Source organism: Cyprinus carpio, unplaced genomic scaffold, assembly GCF_018340385.1.
Source record: "Cyprinus carpio isolate SPL01 unplaced genomic scaffold, ASM1834038v1 S000006465, whole genome shotgun sequence".
NCBI classification, from domain to species: Eukaryota; Metazoa; Chordata; class Actinopteri; order Cypriniformes; family Cyprinidae; genus Cyprinus; species Cyprinus carpio.
Genome location: NW_024879144.1, coordinates 15,716 through 31,264, shown reverse-complemented (window position 1 = coordinate 31,264; position 15,549 = coordinate 15,716). Strand labels below are relative to the sequence as shown.

At 37.2% G+C, this 15,549-nt stretch overlaps 1 protein-coding gene across 1 annotated transcript; it reads right to left on the bottom strand.

Moving 5' to 3' along the window:
- Positions 1 to 333: 333 nt before the first annotated feature.
- On the bottom strand, positions 334 to 6,944 carry LOC122143619 (von Willebrand factor A domain-containing protein 7-like). Its single transcript, XM_042754160.1, has 13 exons — positions 6,905 to 6,944; positions 6,212 to 6,325; positions 5,933 to 6,119; positions 5,577 to 5,737; positions 5,295 to 5,407; positions 5,050 to 5,166; positions 4,532 to 4,750; positions 4,242 to 4,374; positions 4,005 to 4,157; positions 2,745 to 2,837; positions 2,396 to 2,664; positions 2,002 to 2,286; positions 334 to 1,296 (listed from the first exon to the last, which is right to left on the bottom strand). Exons 1-13 carry the CDS (start codon positions 6,942 to 6,944, stop codon positions 799 to 801), a joined length of 2,382 nt encoding a protein of 793 aa, XP_042610094.1. The 3' UTR covers positions 334 to 798.
- Positions 6,945 to 15,549: the final 8,605 nt, after the last annotated feature.

Below are 15,549 nucleotides of genomic sequence, written 5' to 3'. Positions count from 1 at the left end.
CCACCTGGTTCCATTCTGAAATGGACATTTTGATGATCCAGACAGTTCTCGATGGATAAAATCTTTTTTTTCTCATAGAATCCTGTTTTACTGATAAATATATCAGATTTCTGAAGTAAACTGAGTGGTGGTGATTTCATGTTGACTAACTTTTCTTAGCTATGTTACAATGTACAGTAAATGACACTCAGTGATATAAGCCTTTTACCGTTTTGATTATCTCAAATATTATCTCTACATAATTTTGATAATGTTTTTTTTATGTTCAGCAAAACAATAATGCACAACTCAAAGCAATATTAAATGTTATATTTAATATAATCGTCATACATGTTAAAAATTATAAAAAGAAAAACAGATTAATCTATAAATCACAAGAAACTGCCTCTTTTCATAAAGCCAGTCATTTTGATGTGAATAGTATGATATAGTATAATATAGTATGTGTACAGACTTTTGATTTTTATGATTTCAAATTGTCAGTTTAAGTTATAATACCATCACCATTTATCTGTTCAAAAAAAATCAATTCAATGAAATTCAATTCATTTGTCACCAATGGAGCTACAATCTACTTACAATGCTTTTGGGAAAGGCAGCCCAGGTCAAATCAGATCAGATCCGAAACTGATTATCTTTGTTATATATATTAAATAATCAAGTATTAATACACTTTTATTATTCAATTCAGGAATCAATTGCAAAAGTAAAAGTCAAACCACAGACTCTGTTGATCATTTCAAAAATGCTTGGCAAGGGTGATAGAATATAAGTGTGAAGGCATCTAGTATAAAAAGATTAGAAGCATAACACATGGAAAAGCAGAAAGGCTCCCACACCAACCCAAAAACTGATAGGTGGATCAAAAATGCATCCAGCACTGTAGGATGTGGCATTAGTGGAGGGAGTGGAAGTCGTCGTTGTAGCTGTTGTTGTAGTCATGCTGTTTGTTGTAGAAGTGGTATACATGAAGGTGTTGGCTGTGGTAGTAACAGCAGATGTTATTGACTTTACGCATATGCCAACATTGCCAGCTCCATCTACAGCAACCAGTTCCATTACTTCAGAACAACAAGAGGCTCTGTAGAATGCAAGAGTGACGTTTACACCTTCTCCCCCAATTCTGGTTGTAGTGTTGAGGGTTCCAAGCCCCTGACGCAGAGTCAGAGACTTGATACCTGTCCCATTTCCATCGGTGAGGTTGGCCGAGAGCTCCCATGACGACAGGCTACAGTTGCCTGAGCAGTTAGCATTTACGCTAACAATCTCACAGACTGGAGAGGTGAAGTCTGTAATTTGTGGGGGAGGGGGAAATTAATTCAGATATTAAGATATTACATAGCATTAAAAAAAATGTATATAGTATGTCAAAGATAAACTGGTCAAATATATTTGCTCTGGCATTTAAAAGTTTGGGGATAGTAGTTTTTTTTTGGAAAGATGTCTTAATATTAGCATTATAAATATTTTAACTGTTACTTTTAATCAATTGAATGTGTCCTTGCTGAATAAAAGTAACAATATATTTTTATTTATTTTAATCTTCTTGACCCCCAACTGTCAGGAATAAATAGTACAATTAAATCATGGATTTTATATATATTAATATACTTGCCACTGAGATCATTAGTTAACATAAGTTAACTACTTTAGTTAACATTAACTAAGAATGAATAATAATTCTACAGCATTTATTAATCTTAGTTAATATTAAATTTCATCATTTACTAATGCAATATTAAAATCAAAAGTTGTGTTTGTTAACACTAGTTTATGCACTGTGAACTAACATGAACAAGTGTATACACATACATATATACATACATATACATATCTATATATATATATATATATATATATATATATATATATATATATATAATATATATATATATATATATATATATATATATATATATATATGTGTGTGTGTGTGTGTGTGTGTGTGTCTGTGTTTTGAACCACATGATTCATAAATAGATAGTTTAGATAGATAGTTACCGGAGAAACAACTGTAAGCTTAAGAACAGCATAGTTGAAATCACTTTTTCCTGATGTTTCTGCCTCAATGGTGAGAGTCACTTGAGTGCCTGAAGGAGTGTTTGGGGGTGCAGTGATATTTACTGTGCTATTCCCACTTCCATCGTACATGCTGCTGGGAAATACTGTGGCAAACCCACGGTCATTCCTGGCATTAATATTTAAGAGTACATCAGAGCTATTGTTCACCACTGAGAAAGGGATGCTCAGGGTCTTCCCAGGCTCCCACACCTCATCTGTCCGAGCCTAAGTGTATAGAGAAAGAATAGTACGAGTATGGAAAAATGCATGCCGTTAATAGTTTTAAGGTGGTAAATGTGCATTTGTTGACTCGTGTTAAAAAGCCTGATCTTACAGTAATAACCAGACTTGAAGTTCTTTGTTGAGTGATGGACTGCCTTTGAAAGCGACCGTTTGATGAACGTGAGGAACTCCTCTCCCCCATCACACGGACAACAAATTCTCCGGCGGGGACACTGTTCACTGTGACTAAGAATTTCCCATCTGCAAGCTTTTCTAGAGTTCCATTAATACTCTGGGAATCTGATGATTTCACAAGAGCCACCTCAGTGGGGGTAACAGTGTCCCCACCCATGATGGTGAGCAACAGTGTAACATTACGGTCTGTAGCAGGGAAAGAACAATACAGAGAGTGAAAATACAAGAAGCTTAAAAAGTTGCTAATTGGTCTTATGTTCACTCACTTGCTGGGAGTCTGCCACTCAATACACTGTAGCCTGAATGAGCACCTTCACTTAGCTCCACGAAGTTGAAGAGGAAGTCAATGTCACTTTGGCCTGGTAATTCAGTAAGTAAATGGCTCTTAGAGATGGTTTATACAAAAACGATAATCCTGTCATTCTGAACCTCAAATTCCAACCTATAGGCTCACTAGAAAGATGTGCCTTTCAATTGCTCTGCACAGTTTAGTTCCAGCCAGCTCCAACTCACACCTGTTTGGAAGTTTCTAGTAATCCTGAAGACCTTAATTAGCTGGATCAGGTGTGTTTGATTAGGGTTGGATATGCACTGTGCAGAGCAATTGAGTTTGAGACCATTGGCCGACATTTGTGTAAAACTCCAAAATGTAGTTTCCAGCTGAAATGAGCAGTAGTGGCAGTAAAACACCAACGACAATGCCTTTTCACACAAATTATGATTACGGGGCAGACTATCAATTGATAACGACTTATGTTTTCAGCAGTTCCGTGTACAATGCTATGTTGTGACATCAAAACACTTTTAATATAGTGCATGATTTGTAAACTAATACATTTTGACATTTGCATCACAGATGGCTTTTCTGAAGTAGTAAACATGCTCAGTAGCTCACCTGGTACAGCACTACAGTTGAAATGTGGAGTACTCAGGTACGAGTACCGTGAAACACAAACCATGATGAAAGATTCGTAGAAGCATGCTACCATGGCTCGGTTGCTTCAGCAAGTGCGGTGTTATCTCACATTTGCTTTTTTTAACATGATCAGTTAGGTGTAGGCTAGGGTTTAGTGTATAGTTGATATGTTATTTTGAACACAACAGAGCATTAACCTGCAGTGATACAACAATAAGCATGATAAAATGCTTCCAGATACGTTCATCTGTTTCAAATAAAACTCAACATGCTTTTAGTACCACTTGACATTTTGCTTTGAAAGTGTTATATGTGCAAGAATCACCGTAATATGTTTTGCTGAACTGTCCCCCCAGTTGCGTTTTCCCATGAGCCTGGGTTGTGAAAGACAGTGGTGTCCAATGTAGTTTTAGAACCCATTGACATTTGGATAAAAAAAAAAGCTGACATTCAAAAATATCTTATTTTGTGATCCACGGAAGAAAGAAATTCAAACAGGTTTGGCTCAAAATGAGGGTGGGTAAATGATGACAGAATTTTCATTTTTGGTTGTTATACTAGTGTCTTATGTTCATTTGTAAATGAAAGAGATGTAAAACAAAAAAGTTACCAAGGACTTTGATGGTGTAGGGCTGTAATGAGCTCATTTTGATGTTCCATAGGCCTACTTGATCAAGTATAGTCAGACGCACTGTGTAAAAGTTGCCAACATGCTCAACCAACCCTAGTGTTCCGTTTAATTCTTCATTGGTCTGAGAATCGCCTGTGGAGGTAAATAATAGAATCAAAGATAGCTGATAATATTATAACTCATATGCAATACCTGTCTCAGTATTTGTCTAAACACCTGATGGGCTTGTGATGTTGAACACTAGAGAAGTGCCTGTAATATAGATAGACATATTTTTCAGTGAGTCGTCCACAATGAAAGAGAAGGATTCTTCTTTTCCTGGGTTCCTTACGGCTTGGAAAACAGTTACCTGAAGACACGTGATTAGATTTTGGTAATTCAATGAAAAACATATATATCTTCAATATTGTGGATGGTAAGGATTCTTTGCCAGCCATATGACTGAGAAATACATAATAACACAAATACTGCAGTGTGTAAAAGGTTTGAGATAATGATTTCATTACTAGAGAAGACGTGGAAGCATCCACTATAATTCTGGTGGCTTGAGGAAGTGTTGCTTTGGTAACTTCAATCGCCTGCCCTCCAGAGGCCAGCGCTAAATCCTCATAAACCTGATTTAAGGGATTGGAGATCCTGGTGGAGTAATGCTGATTCTGTCCTTGATTCAGATCCTCACTCCTTCTCCGACGGGCAGCAAGACCATTAGTCAACATGAAGTTCACCTATAAAAAGAAGAAGAGAAAATGTGACTTATTGACTGACAAACTCATTTATTTAGATCTACCATAATAACAATATTTTTTTTTTTTTTCAAGAAAGTACTAGAAAATAATGAGATTTTTTAGAAACATTTTTTTTTTAATTTTGAACATGCATTTGAATAAAATCCATATTAGTAGTCATGGACAAGAGATGCTATCAGGTAATATAACTTAATGCTGTGTATTAATGTGTGTATAAAGGTTGTTTAATTGGCAAAATGTCTATGTCCATAATATGAAAAGAAACTTGTAATACGTACTACAGACTTTGTGCTTTCAATCAATGCCAATATAGTGCTTTTTAACTCTTTGTCCTTTGCATCCGCATCCGTGAAAACAAATATCTTGGTCTGGGGAGGTGAGCCAGTCAGAGCCAGCTGGGAGAATTACATAAATAAATAAATAAATAAATAAATAAATAAATAGAAGTATGTTGTATAGGACACAATTAGAAGTTGGTTCGATTACCATAATTAAAGCAAAACACTCATTGATGTTCTCATACCCGGAGTCCTGAGAGGCAGAGCTCTGGTGTGTCTCCTCCATCATGGGGTTCAAGGGCATTAATCTGTAATTTGAACTCATCAGGGTCTGTTGTTCTTATTAGTGGTCCAAAGTCTTTGGGAGTGTAAAACGGTCAGTTATCAAATAATAATAATAATAATATCATGTTTCCACGCTAATTAGTAGTTGTATGTAATCTTGAGTTCAGATGTCTGTAATTTCTGTAAAGGTACTCACATATTCTCTGTGAAATTAAGAAACAATTAATAAAAATGTCTCTAACCAGGGTCATTAAATGGCACCAGAATGTACTCTGACACAGTGTCTCTCATTCTGTCTGTGATGTCAGAAGTGACTCGTCGTACTTCATCAATGTCATCTCCCATGCTGCCTGTGGTATCAATTGCAAAGCAAAGAACTGAACTCTGAGAGAATCCCATCAATCTAAGAGTAAGTGACCCAAAAAGAGAAAAGAAATATATTTTAAATTCATGTAAAAATGTAAAACCCAACATTATTTTAATTCAATGACATGACATTATTGTGGCCTATGGTCATAAGTGATCAGCAATCTCTGATTAACAGGTGTAGTGATTAATTCAATCAGCAGGCATGAAAAAATATTTTTAGTAGGCCAACCTCAAAAAGTTAGAATCTCCCAATGAACCTCTAATGTCCTCCAGTAGTTCTCTGGTCGCAGCAATAGCCACTCTTGCAGCAGCCTCATGAAGGTAACCATGGCTGGATGAGTGTGTATCTTTATTGATTCCACCTCTAGGTTCTAATAAACTTGAAAAGTCTAAGAAATCTCCATGGCTACATTTCCCTGCAATATTCAAAACAGATTTAATAGTGTGAACCAATGTTATGCATTTTTTTCTTTTAATTAGATTATAAATAATAGTATGAATTCAGTACCAGGTTTCTTGTTAAATCCAAAGTATCCTGATGTCAGTTTTTTCTCATCTATGATGTCTTTCAGGATGTTGCTGTTACAGTTATCATCACAGTTCCTACAAGTAGGTCTGTCTCCTTTAAATATATAAATCCAATTAGAGTTGAATTGAATCAATATTTTTTATAAAAATCAGAGTTGCGTAAATTTGTATGAATTGACTTCCTTTCAATTTAGGAAATGGAATTTGAATTGAATTGGTTACACCTCACAGAAAGTTTGAATTAGAAATACGAAAAGGGAAATTTACTGATGTACAATTCACTTAGAAATTCAATTCCATTATTCCCTGAATGACATTTTAGGATGTGTTATTCCCGGGTCCATAGATTTGTTAAACTGTAAAGAAGTGTATACAAATGAAATTCTATAGGTGATGTTTCAAACTTATATAGCTGGTCATTTATAATGTAATCCGGTATCTTGTAGCACAATTCAAATGTAAGATTTGAATCAGGATTGAAAAACATTCTTATTTATTACTTTTTATTTGTTATTCTTAAATTAAATTCTGAATAGTGTGCAACCTTGATATTAATGAACTGCTGATACAGACAGAAATTACTGTGTGGGATTGTTTTTTGTTTTTGTCAGAGTATTTTGCTTTGGGGCATATGTTAAAAGTTTATACTTTTAAAAAAAATCATGCTTTATACCAAAAATTCTCTGCCATTGTAGCCATCCCTCTGTGCACATCCCTGAGATATATGGAGCTTAAAATATGAAAAAACTATTTTAATTTCAATGGTGTAAATTTCAGTTATTGACAAGTGTCATTTAACAGAACATATTAAATATGATTAAATCTTTTTTTATTATTATTTTTTCATTTTCTGAATTTTTTTTATTTTTTTATTTACAGTTATGAATGTAAAATTTGGCAAGAAATAGTAATAAATTAATAATACATTTAAAGTGAAAATGGTCTAGATTCAAAGGGTAACCAAAAATTCAATTTTTCGGGGTTATAAATATAATAAATATATATTATAAATTCATAAGTTTGAATGTAAATATTTTTAACAAAATTGGCAAAGTCAACACAGAACACTTTACAAAAAGCACAATCCCAAAATAAATGACTGCTTGTTTCTTCAGAGTGACAACAAAGAGAACAATAGAGTGGTGAAACTATGATGTCACTTTAGCATTTCGAGAGTTAGCATTTTAGCCCTTCCGGTTCCATCGTCCCAGAGTCAATGGGTTTTTTGAATGGGATTTTGGTTAAATCCCTAAAATAAGGTCCGTGGTTTACATAGGCTCAAAATAAATTTCACGTTTTATTCTACAACATAAAACAAACCAGTTACACCCCACTCGTGATTTTTTTAAACTGATACATTTCTTTAAAAAGATGGTGGCTAACAAGTTGCTAAATGGGACTACATTGTGCCGTCGGAGACATTAAACGTCATCATGCCGAACAGTTGATCAATTTACAGTATTTTCCAGTTGTAGTATAATTTGTAGTACAAATAACTGTAGAATAACCAATGAATAGTTTCCCGCATTTTCCCACATATTGTTGGTCAACGATGATTTTTTTGTTTTGCCCTGAAATGCAACAAGTCTTTGGATGGAAGATGCTCATTTTATCACTTTCCTACTGATGCGGAGACTGGGTTCGTAAGGTAAACTCATATGATTATTCCATTTAAACACCACATTTACCAGCTTAGTCACAGTAAAAGTGAAACTTTAACCATGCATAGTGCTTAAATGTTTACGGCCACATGAAGCTGTTAGAAAGCATAGGAGGATTTCCTAGAAGCAAGGATAAAATAACATTTTGTGTAACTTACCCACCCTAACGAAGCTGAAATGTGGTACTTTATTTACTAAAATAATTTTATTTTTACCATATCCAAAAACTCGCTCACTCTAATGTTATTTAATAGATTAAATGCAGTAGAATTTTATTGAATAGTACGTGGAGACACGTTTTTAATTAAAATATATATAATAATCAAGGATTTATTGACTTTTAATGCACCTTATTTCAAAATGTATAGAAATATGGGCTTTCATATGTCCTTTAGTAATGATTATTTAATTTATTCACTATAATATTTATTATGAATGTCTCATTTCAGTTTTAGTTTGGCTCTAGTTTTGTATTTATTATAGTTTATATGAAAAGGCTCATGTAGCGTGAATTAAAATTCATCTACAGAGTAAATCCTTTTCACTGAACACATTAAAAATAAGTTTGAAAAAGTTGTGGGAAGCGTGGTGGTGGTGACGCTGAAGGTGAGCGACCGTGGGGCTGTAGTTTGTTTATAGCCTAAGTTTAGCTTTTAATTTCTGGCGGTTTTATTTAGGCTTCAAAATTCATCAAAGTTATATTATTTTGTGAAGATTATCTTGATGGGCAAAATGTGTAAGTTTCATGAACTATGGTTGAACACAGAGCTTATTTTTTCTGATAATCCAAGAGCCTATGGAAAAATCCTATAGGCTTTTTGTCGAGGGAACCAGTGTCATGCTAACAGCCGATCCGCCTACAGAGTGACGTCATTGTTCCCCCACTCTATTAGGGGAAATACTATTGTTAAATTTAGCAAGTTTGTAATTTACTGGGTAGCAATTGTGGATCATTCTAATAGAGATTTCAATAACTTTATTAGATAAAAAAAGATTTTTTGTTGAAGAAGCCAAAAATCTTCACATTCTATATCAGTACAGTACATGGCCAACCAAAATGAGCTTTTTGCTGCCACGAGCACCGCCGTCACTGTGTCTGCAAAGTGCATTTGCAGCTTTTGACCACTGAGTGGCGCTTTAACCACAAGTTATCAAACAAGCGCATCAAAGCACATTTTCGCAAATAGCTGTCAGCTGTGCCTCACCGATGTGTTATATTTGACGGCTGCAGTCAGGGAAAAGTGAAAGAAAAACCCTCTATTTAAAATATTTAATATTCACAGATGAAAGTTTAATACTTATGAAGTTATGTGCATTTCTTAGAATGAATTCAAGCAGGATAAATGTCAAGCCTATAAGCCTGTGCTTATATTTTCTCTAAGCTACACAGTATAACACCTTATTTTAGATTTGACACATTTAATAGGTGTGCAAGATTATTTCTATAATATGAATTATGTGTTATATTATCCTAAAGAAATGGTGGTTTACTTTGCATCGGAGCATTAAAAGTGGTAGCCTATTTTAATGAGCTAGGCTACATGGATTTATATGCAAAATGTCATTATTCTCACATATTAGGCCTATATTTTTCACAAATACATTTTTAATTTATATTTTAAAATTCCTTTAATAAAACAGCATTCATTTTTGTCACGCACTACTATGTTATTCGTTACCTGTCCTTTATTTTGACAGATAACTTCTTGGGAAAAAGATATCTGTCTGTACACTGATTAAGAAATTGTTGCATGTTTAATAAGTTATTTCCTTTATTTTAGTATAATGTGAGGCACTGTATAATTTCTCTCCCATTATTTAGGCCTAATTAAAACAAGAAACGAATAAATTAAACCTGCACGATTTAGCTAAATCCTTGAAATTCTAAAGAATGGACAGATTAATAAAACGTCCTCATGATTAAACTCATCATTATAATCAACAAAGTGCACACGATGTAAAAAAGAGCTTCATTAATTGACAACTTCAGTGATTTTAAAGGGGGCCTTCTTTACTTGCTTTCATACAATTTAAGTAAAAAAAAAAAAAAAAAAAAATGCAGCCGCATTTAAATGCAGGTGTGTTTCATATTCCTTAAAATATCAGAGTGCAAGATTTGTGCGGTGCGCACGAAGATGAGTGCGATGCGCAGTATTTATTCTTAGTTGTCTACTTATTTTATCTTCATTACAAATCTTGTTTGGTTTTATTTTGGATAATTGCATGTAAAAAAAAAAAACATTTACTTTGTAATGCACATGCAAAATGTGAAACTTCCATCTTATTCGCAGTCTATACCATTTTATAATTATTTGTACAATAATAATTCAGCATCGCGTTAGTTCAGTCAGGCCACGTTAGTCACGCTTGCATCAGCCGACAGTCAGCTGTTCCTGACACGTACCCAGGGTGCGATTTCCCCGGGGGGATGGGGGGATCCCCCCCCCCTCTGGTCTATGCATCCCTGCCTCTGCTGAATAACTTTTATCCCTGGTGGGGATAAAAACATCATGCAAACCCGCTCTGACGTCCCGATCTGAATCAAATGATTCGCGATACGCGATCCGATTGAAGCGCTTCGAAACAGTGAATCATTTTGCGAAGCAATGGGTTTAACTGATTCGGAGTTTCAAATAGCTCAGTTTGTGTTCTTTGCTCGCTTTTCTCTATGTAATTTGTTGTTTGAATGACCGTGGACATTAAATCATTACAATTAATAGGCCCTAACGTAGGCTTACAATGTTTTTATTAAACTGAGATCACACTAAATACAATTTCGTCGTATTAAAAACATTTAAAAAAAAAAATTCAAAAGCATCTGTTTTTTTCACAAATCGCACCCTGCACGTACCAATCCAGTCTTGACACCTATCACATGCGGTCTATTTAAATTCCCATTCTTCAGCGTCTCTTCCGTCGCATCGCTGCTTGCAATTAACTCCCTCCTCCAACCCCAACTCCACCAACTGAACCTGTAATCCAATCTAACTTTGTTCTTTCTTTACAGTCTCTTCATTGAAAGCAGTGTCTGTCACATTTCGTTTACAACTCATGTAATTGTGAATTGTAATTATCTATGCATATAATGGTTCTGTTCTGTACCCCAGGGGGGTTTGTCTTGCTGCTCTCCCCGCACTGTCCATAACCATACCGCCAACACTAACTGTATGCAATATAACTGTCATAAATATACTTGACAGAAGTGGTCCTAATTGAATTTAACTTAACCTGCTTTATATCTTTATTATTTAATGCAAAAGAGATTTATTAAAATAAGTTTATAAGAGTCATGCATCCATTTAATCTTGATCAAGAATGAATGATCAATGATTTGGAGAGACATCGGCCGTTAGATCATTTTAAAATGTCAAATAGCCTTCAATTTACAGGTTATAACTGCATCTGTCTCGGTTGTAGACTATTTTTAATGTGGATCCCGTACTGTAACAGAAAATAAATGTGCTCTATTATTACTCATATTCAAGTGTTTGTGTGAAAATTATTAATGCGCATGCATGACAGGGAGGCGCCCTCTCGATCACTTGATTTTTTTCCTGAAAATGAAATAAAATTAGGGTGCCTCACATACATGAGAAATATATCTACAGAAAGCTTGAAATGTAATCATTATGTAATCTGTGAAGGTTGCATTTCTCTTTAAAGGCACGTACAGTATACTGTGGGGAAGTGAGAGTCAGCACCGTGAATTCGATCTTGAAGCCGACAAAAAAACATTTGTTTATTAATAAATAAATTAAAATGTCTCCTTTTTCCCAATTATTAGGTTACTTCTGCCTGTGCTTTGTGGCAAACTTAATGCATGTGCTTGAGCGTGGAATATATCAAGGCTCATTATGGATATATAGAGGTTAATTTAATATAAACATGCGATAGTAGTTGAATAATGACTTAAAGGAACGACTACTAGTTACTAGAAAAATCTTACGTGGGGGACAGACCTATTAAATACCCTCAAGACATCTCTTTTAATGTTTTTAAGGGATATTTTATACGCGTTTGCATAAATTCTAAAAATCCCAGGTTTTGACTGCGAATGTCACATCAGTAACGAATTGCCCAGTAATGAAACTAAAAATAATTAGACCTACATGACGTCTCAGGACAGTTTTTCTTATTACTGCAGTATATTTTTTACATTTGTATTGCCAAAACAACTGCAGCGTTGCCGTGAACAATTAAAACTGAAAATAGTACAAAGCAACAAATACATTGAGAACAAATGTTTTTGTCTCTTTGGCAGATGCGCATCTCTTTCGGTAGTCTTTTTGTCTGTCTCTAAGAGGTGCCTCGTCTCTCCTGAGAAAAAAAAAAACATTGTAATGTATCTAATACTTTGTATGCAGTTGCAAAAATGACAAAAGCCAAACCAAATGAGGCATTTGTCCTACTTTCACTAAACCTGCTTTGCTAGTTTAAAACCCTCATAAGACACTGTCCATATGAAAGACCAAGAGATTAACACCTTTATTTCAACCCCCACAAGCTATACAGAACAAACCCCAACCCCCTCCAGCTGAACTGAATTCGGTCTGTTTTTTGGCTGCGAGGAACGGTGTGTTGTCATGTTACTGGGTTGAAATTGCTGCCTGCACTCACAGCAGCCATACTCTTTTTATTTATTATTTTTCATTGTAAGTTAATGCTGTTAAATAGAGAGTTAAAAAAAAAAAAACTACTGTAGGCTATTCACTTGGACCTCATTATATTGAAGTACAAATCCAAACACCAGAAGCAAGGCTATATGGTTGAAATAATATTTTAGTTCAAAACTTTAAGTGCCATTGTTTAAAAAATGCTTTATTGACTAACGTTTCATAGACATTTAGTTGTTGTGCTTTAAAATTCCATGCCATTTGTAATTTCACAGTATTTTCACCTACTAAATTACTACCCTTGTAAAGTCACAATTCTATAATGGTAAAATTTACTCAGGCCGATGACATTTTTTGTATGACATTAAATGTTTTTATTTTTTAATTTTTTTTATAATTGTACATAAATGGGTGAAGCAAAACAAATATGATTATTTCTGATAACTTTTTAACTGCAGGCAGATATAGCCCTACATTATTGTACATTACAAATATTTGTATCGTCCCTTATTTTCTTAAAGAATAAACACATTTTCTACAAGAATAAACACTATTTTCTTAAAGAATAAAAGAGAAAGAATCACAATTAGCCCTTATTTTAAAAAAAAAAAAAAGAAAAAAAAAAACCCGTTGAAGGAGATATGCGAGCTGTCACGGGATGAGACAGGAGGCAGACAAGGTGGTAAGTCTAATAGCTTTATTAACAGAATGCTCCGAACCAGATGGGAGAATATGAGAGCGAACAGGATGGTAAGAACCAATGTCGACTTAACTGAAGAGTCTCTGATCACAGGAAGTGGGGTGAGGGATCACAGAAGGAGGACTGAAGACAGAGGAAGACTGGGCCGATCTTTGGAGATGACTGGCGGGTTGCGGATTCTCAGGTGAGTGTAGAAAATAGAGTCTGTATGCCATGAGATGACGAGACCAGACGAAGACTGAAGGGTGAGAGTGGGCATATAAAGGTGAGCAGTGATGAAGGATAGCAGATGACGGTGATGAGGATGAAGAGATGCAGGTGATGGTAAATAATATTCAGGGGATAACGAGCGAGTGGGAGGAGAAGTGATTGTGGGGAGTGTGTTGATGTTGGTATTCTGGGGGTGACGAGCGTGTGGGTGTGGGTATTGATGATGATGGTGTTGATCGTGACGGCGGCGAGGTCTACCATGACCCCTGGGGGGCAGGACGATCAGGATGGTCTGCATGAAACTGGGGTGAGGAGAGCTGGGTCCAGGATGTCTTCGCGGGGTACCCATGAGCGCTCCTCGGGGCCATAATCCTCCCAGTCTACTAGATATTCCAGCTGAGGTCCTCGTCGCTGTGAATCCATGATGGTGCGGACACGGTAGATAGGTTCTTCTACTGGAATGGGAGGAGGAGGTACGTCACTGGGTCCAGGATCTGAGGGAGGAGAAGTGACAGGATCAGTGAAGGGTTTTAAAAACAAGGAGACGTGAAATGAAGGTGAAAACTTGTAATGAGGTGGAAGGTTGATCCTGTAAGTGACGTCATTCAGCTGCCTCTGCACGGTGAATGGTCCGATGTATCGGGGACTCAGCTTACGGCAGGGCAGGCGAAGGAGGATGTCTCGGGTTGAGAGCCACACCTTCTGACCAGGTTGATACTGGGAGGGTCTGTCCGTCGACGATCGGCTTGGGTCTTGTGCCCTCGCACTGCCTGTTGGAGGTGCACGTGAGCTGAGTCCCATACCCCTCTCGCTCTGATGGAACCAATAGTCAACAGCTGGAACCTCCGAGGGCTCACCAGACCAAGGGAAGAGAGGAGGGTTGAAAACCCAGGATACACTGGAATGGGGTGAGCCCGGTGGTGGATTGCCTGAGAGAATTCTGGGCGTATTCAGCCCAGGGGAGGTAGCGGCTCCAGCTGTCCTGGTACAGGTGGCAATACAATCTGAGGTATCGTCCTATCTCCTGGATCTTCCGCTCAGTCTGGCCGTTCGTCTGAGGGTGATATCCTGAGGAGAGACGAACAGTAACCCCAAGTAGTCGGAAGAAGGCTTGCCAAACTCGAGATATGAACTGCGGACCTCTATCTGATACTATATCTTCGGGAATTCCGAAATTTCTGAAGACATGGTGGAAACAAGGCTTCAGCGGTCTCGAGAACCGAGAACCGATCCACTGCTACTAGGATACAGGAGAAGTTATTAGACTTCGGAAGGTCAGTCATGAAGTCCACTCCAAGATGAGACCACGAACGATGGGGTATAGGAAGTGGTACGAGTTTACCCTCCGGGAGTTTTCTGGGAGTATTAGTGATGGCGCAGACTGAGCAACCTCGAACGAACCGGGAAACATCTCAGGAGATAGACGGCCACCAGTACCGTTGATTGAGGAGCGAGAGGGTACGCCTGCTACCTGGATGTCCAGAGCCCGGAGCGGTATGAGCAGAGTCCAGAAGGGCGGTGCGGAATTGTTGAGGTAAAAAAGATGAGCCCCTCTGGACCTCCCGGCGGAGCGGGATGGAGACGGTTTTCCTGGGATATCTGTTCATCTAAGTCCCAGAGGGATCGGACTGACGAAACACGGCTGGGAGGGAGAATGGGTTCAGGGAGGCGCTCCTCAGACGAGGAATGATGGAGGCGAGAGAGAGAGCATCCACTTTACCATTCTTACTGCCAGGTCTGTAGGAAACAATGAAATCAAAACGAGTAAAGAAGAGAGCCCAACGGGCCTGACGAGGATGGAGCCTCTTAGCTTCTTTGAGGTATTCCAGATTACGATGATCGGTAATGACTTGAAATTGGTGATTGGCTCCCTCCAGCCAATGCCTCCACTCTTCCAAGGCAAGCTTGATTGCAAGCAGTTCCCGATTCCCGATGTCATAGTTCCGCTCCGCCGGGGACAGCTTGGATGGAGTCTGGAAGGTTCACCCTGCTGCTGGGAGAGGACCGCTCCCACCCCAGTAGAAGATGCGTCAACCTCGACGACAAATGGCAGATCTGGATTAGGATGGACGAGGATGGGAGCGGATAAGAAGGCGTCCTTTAGTTGTTGGAAGGCTTGGATGGCTTCGGAGGA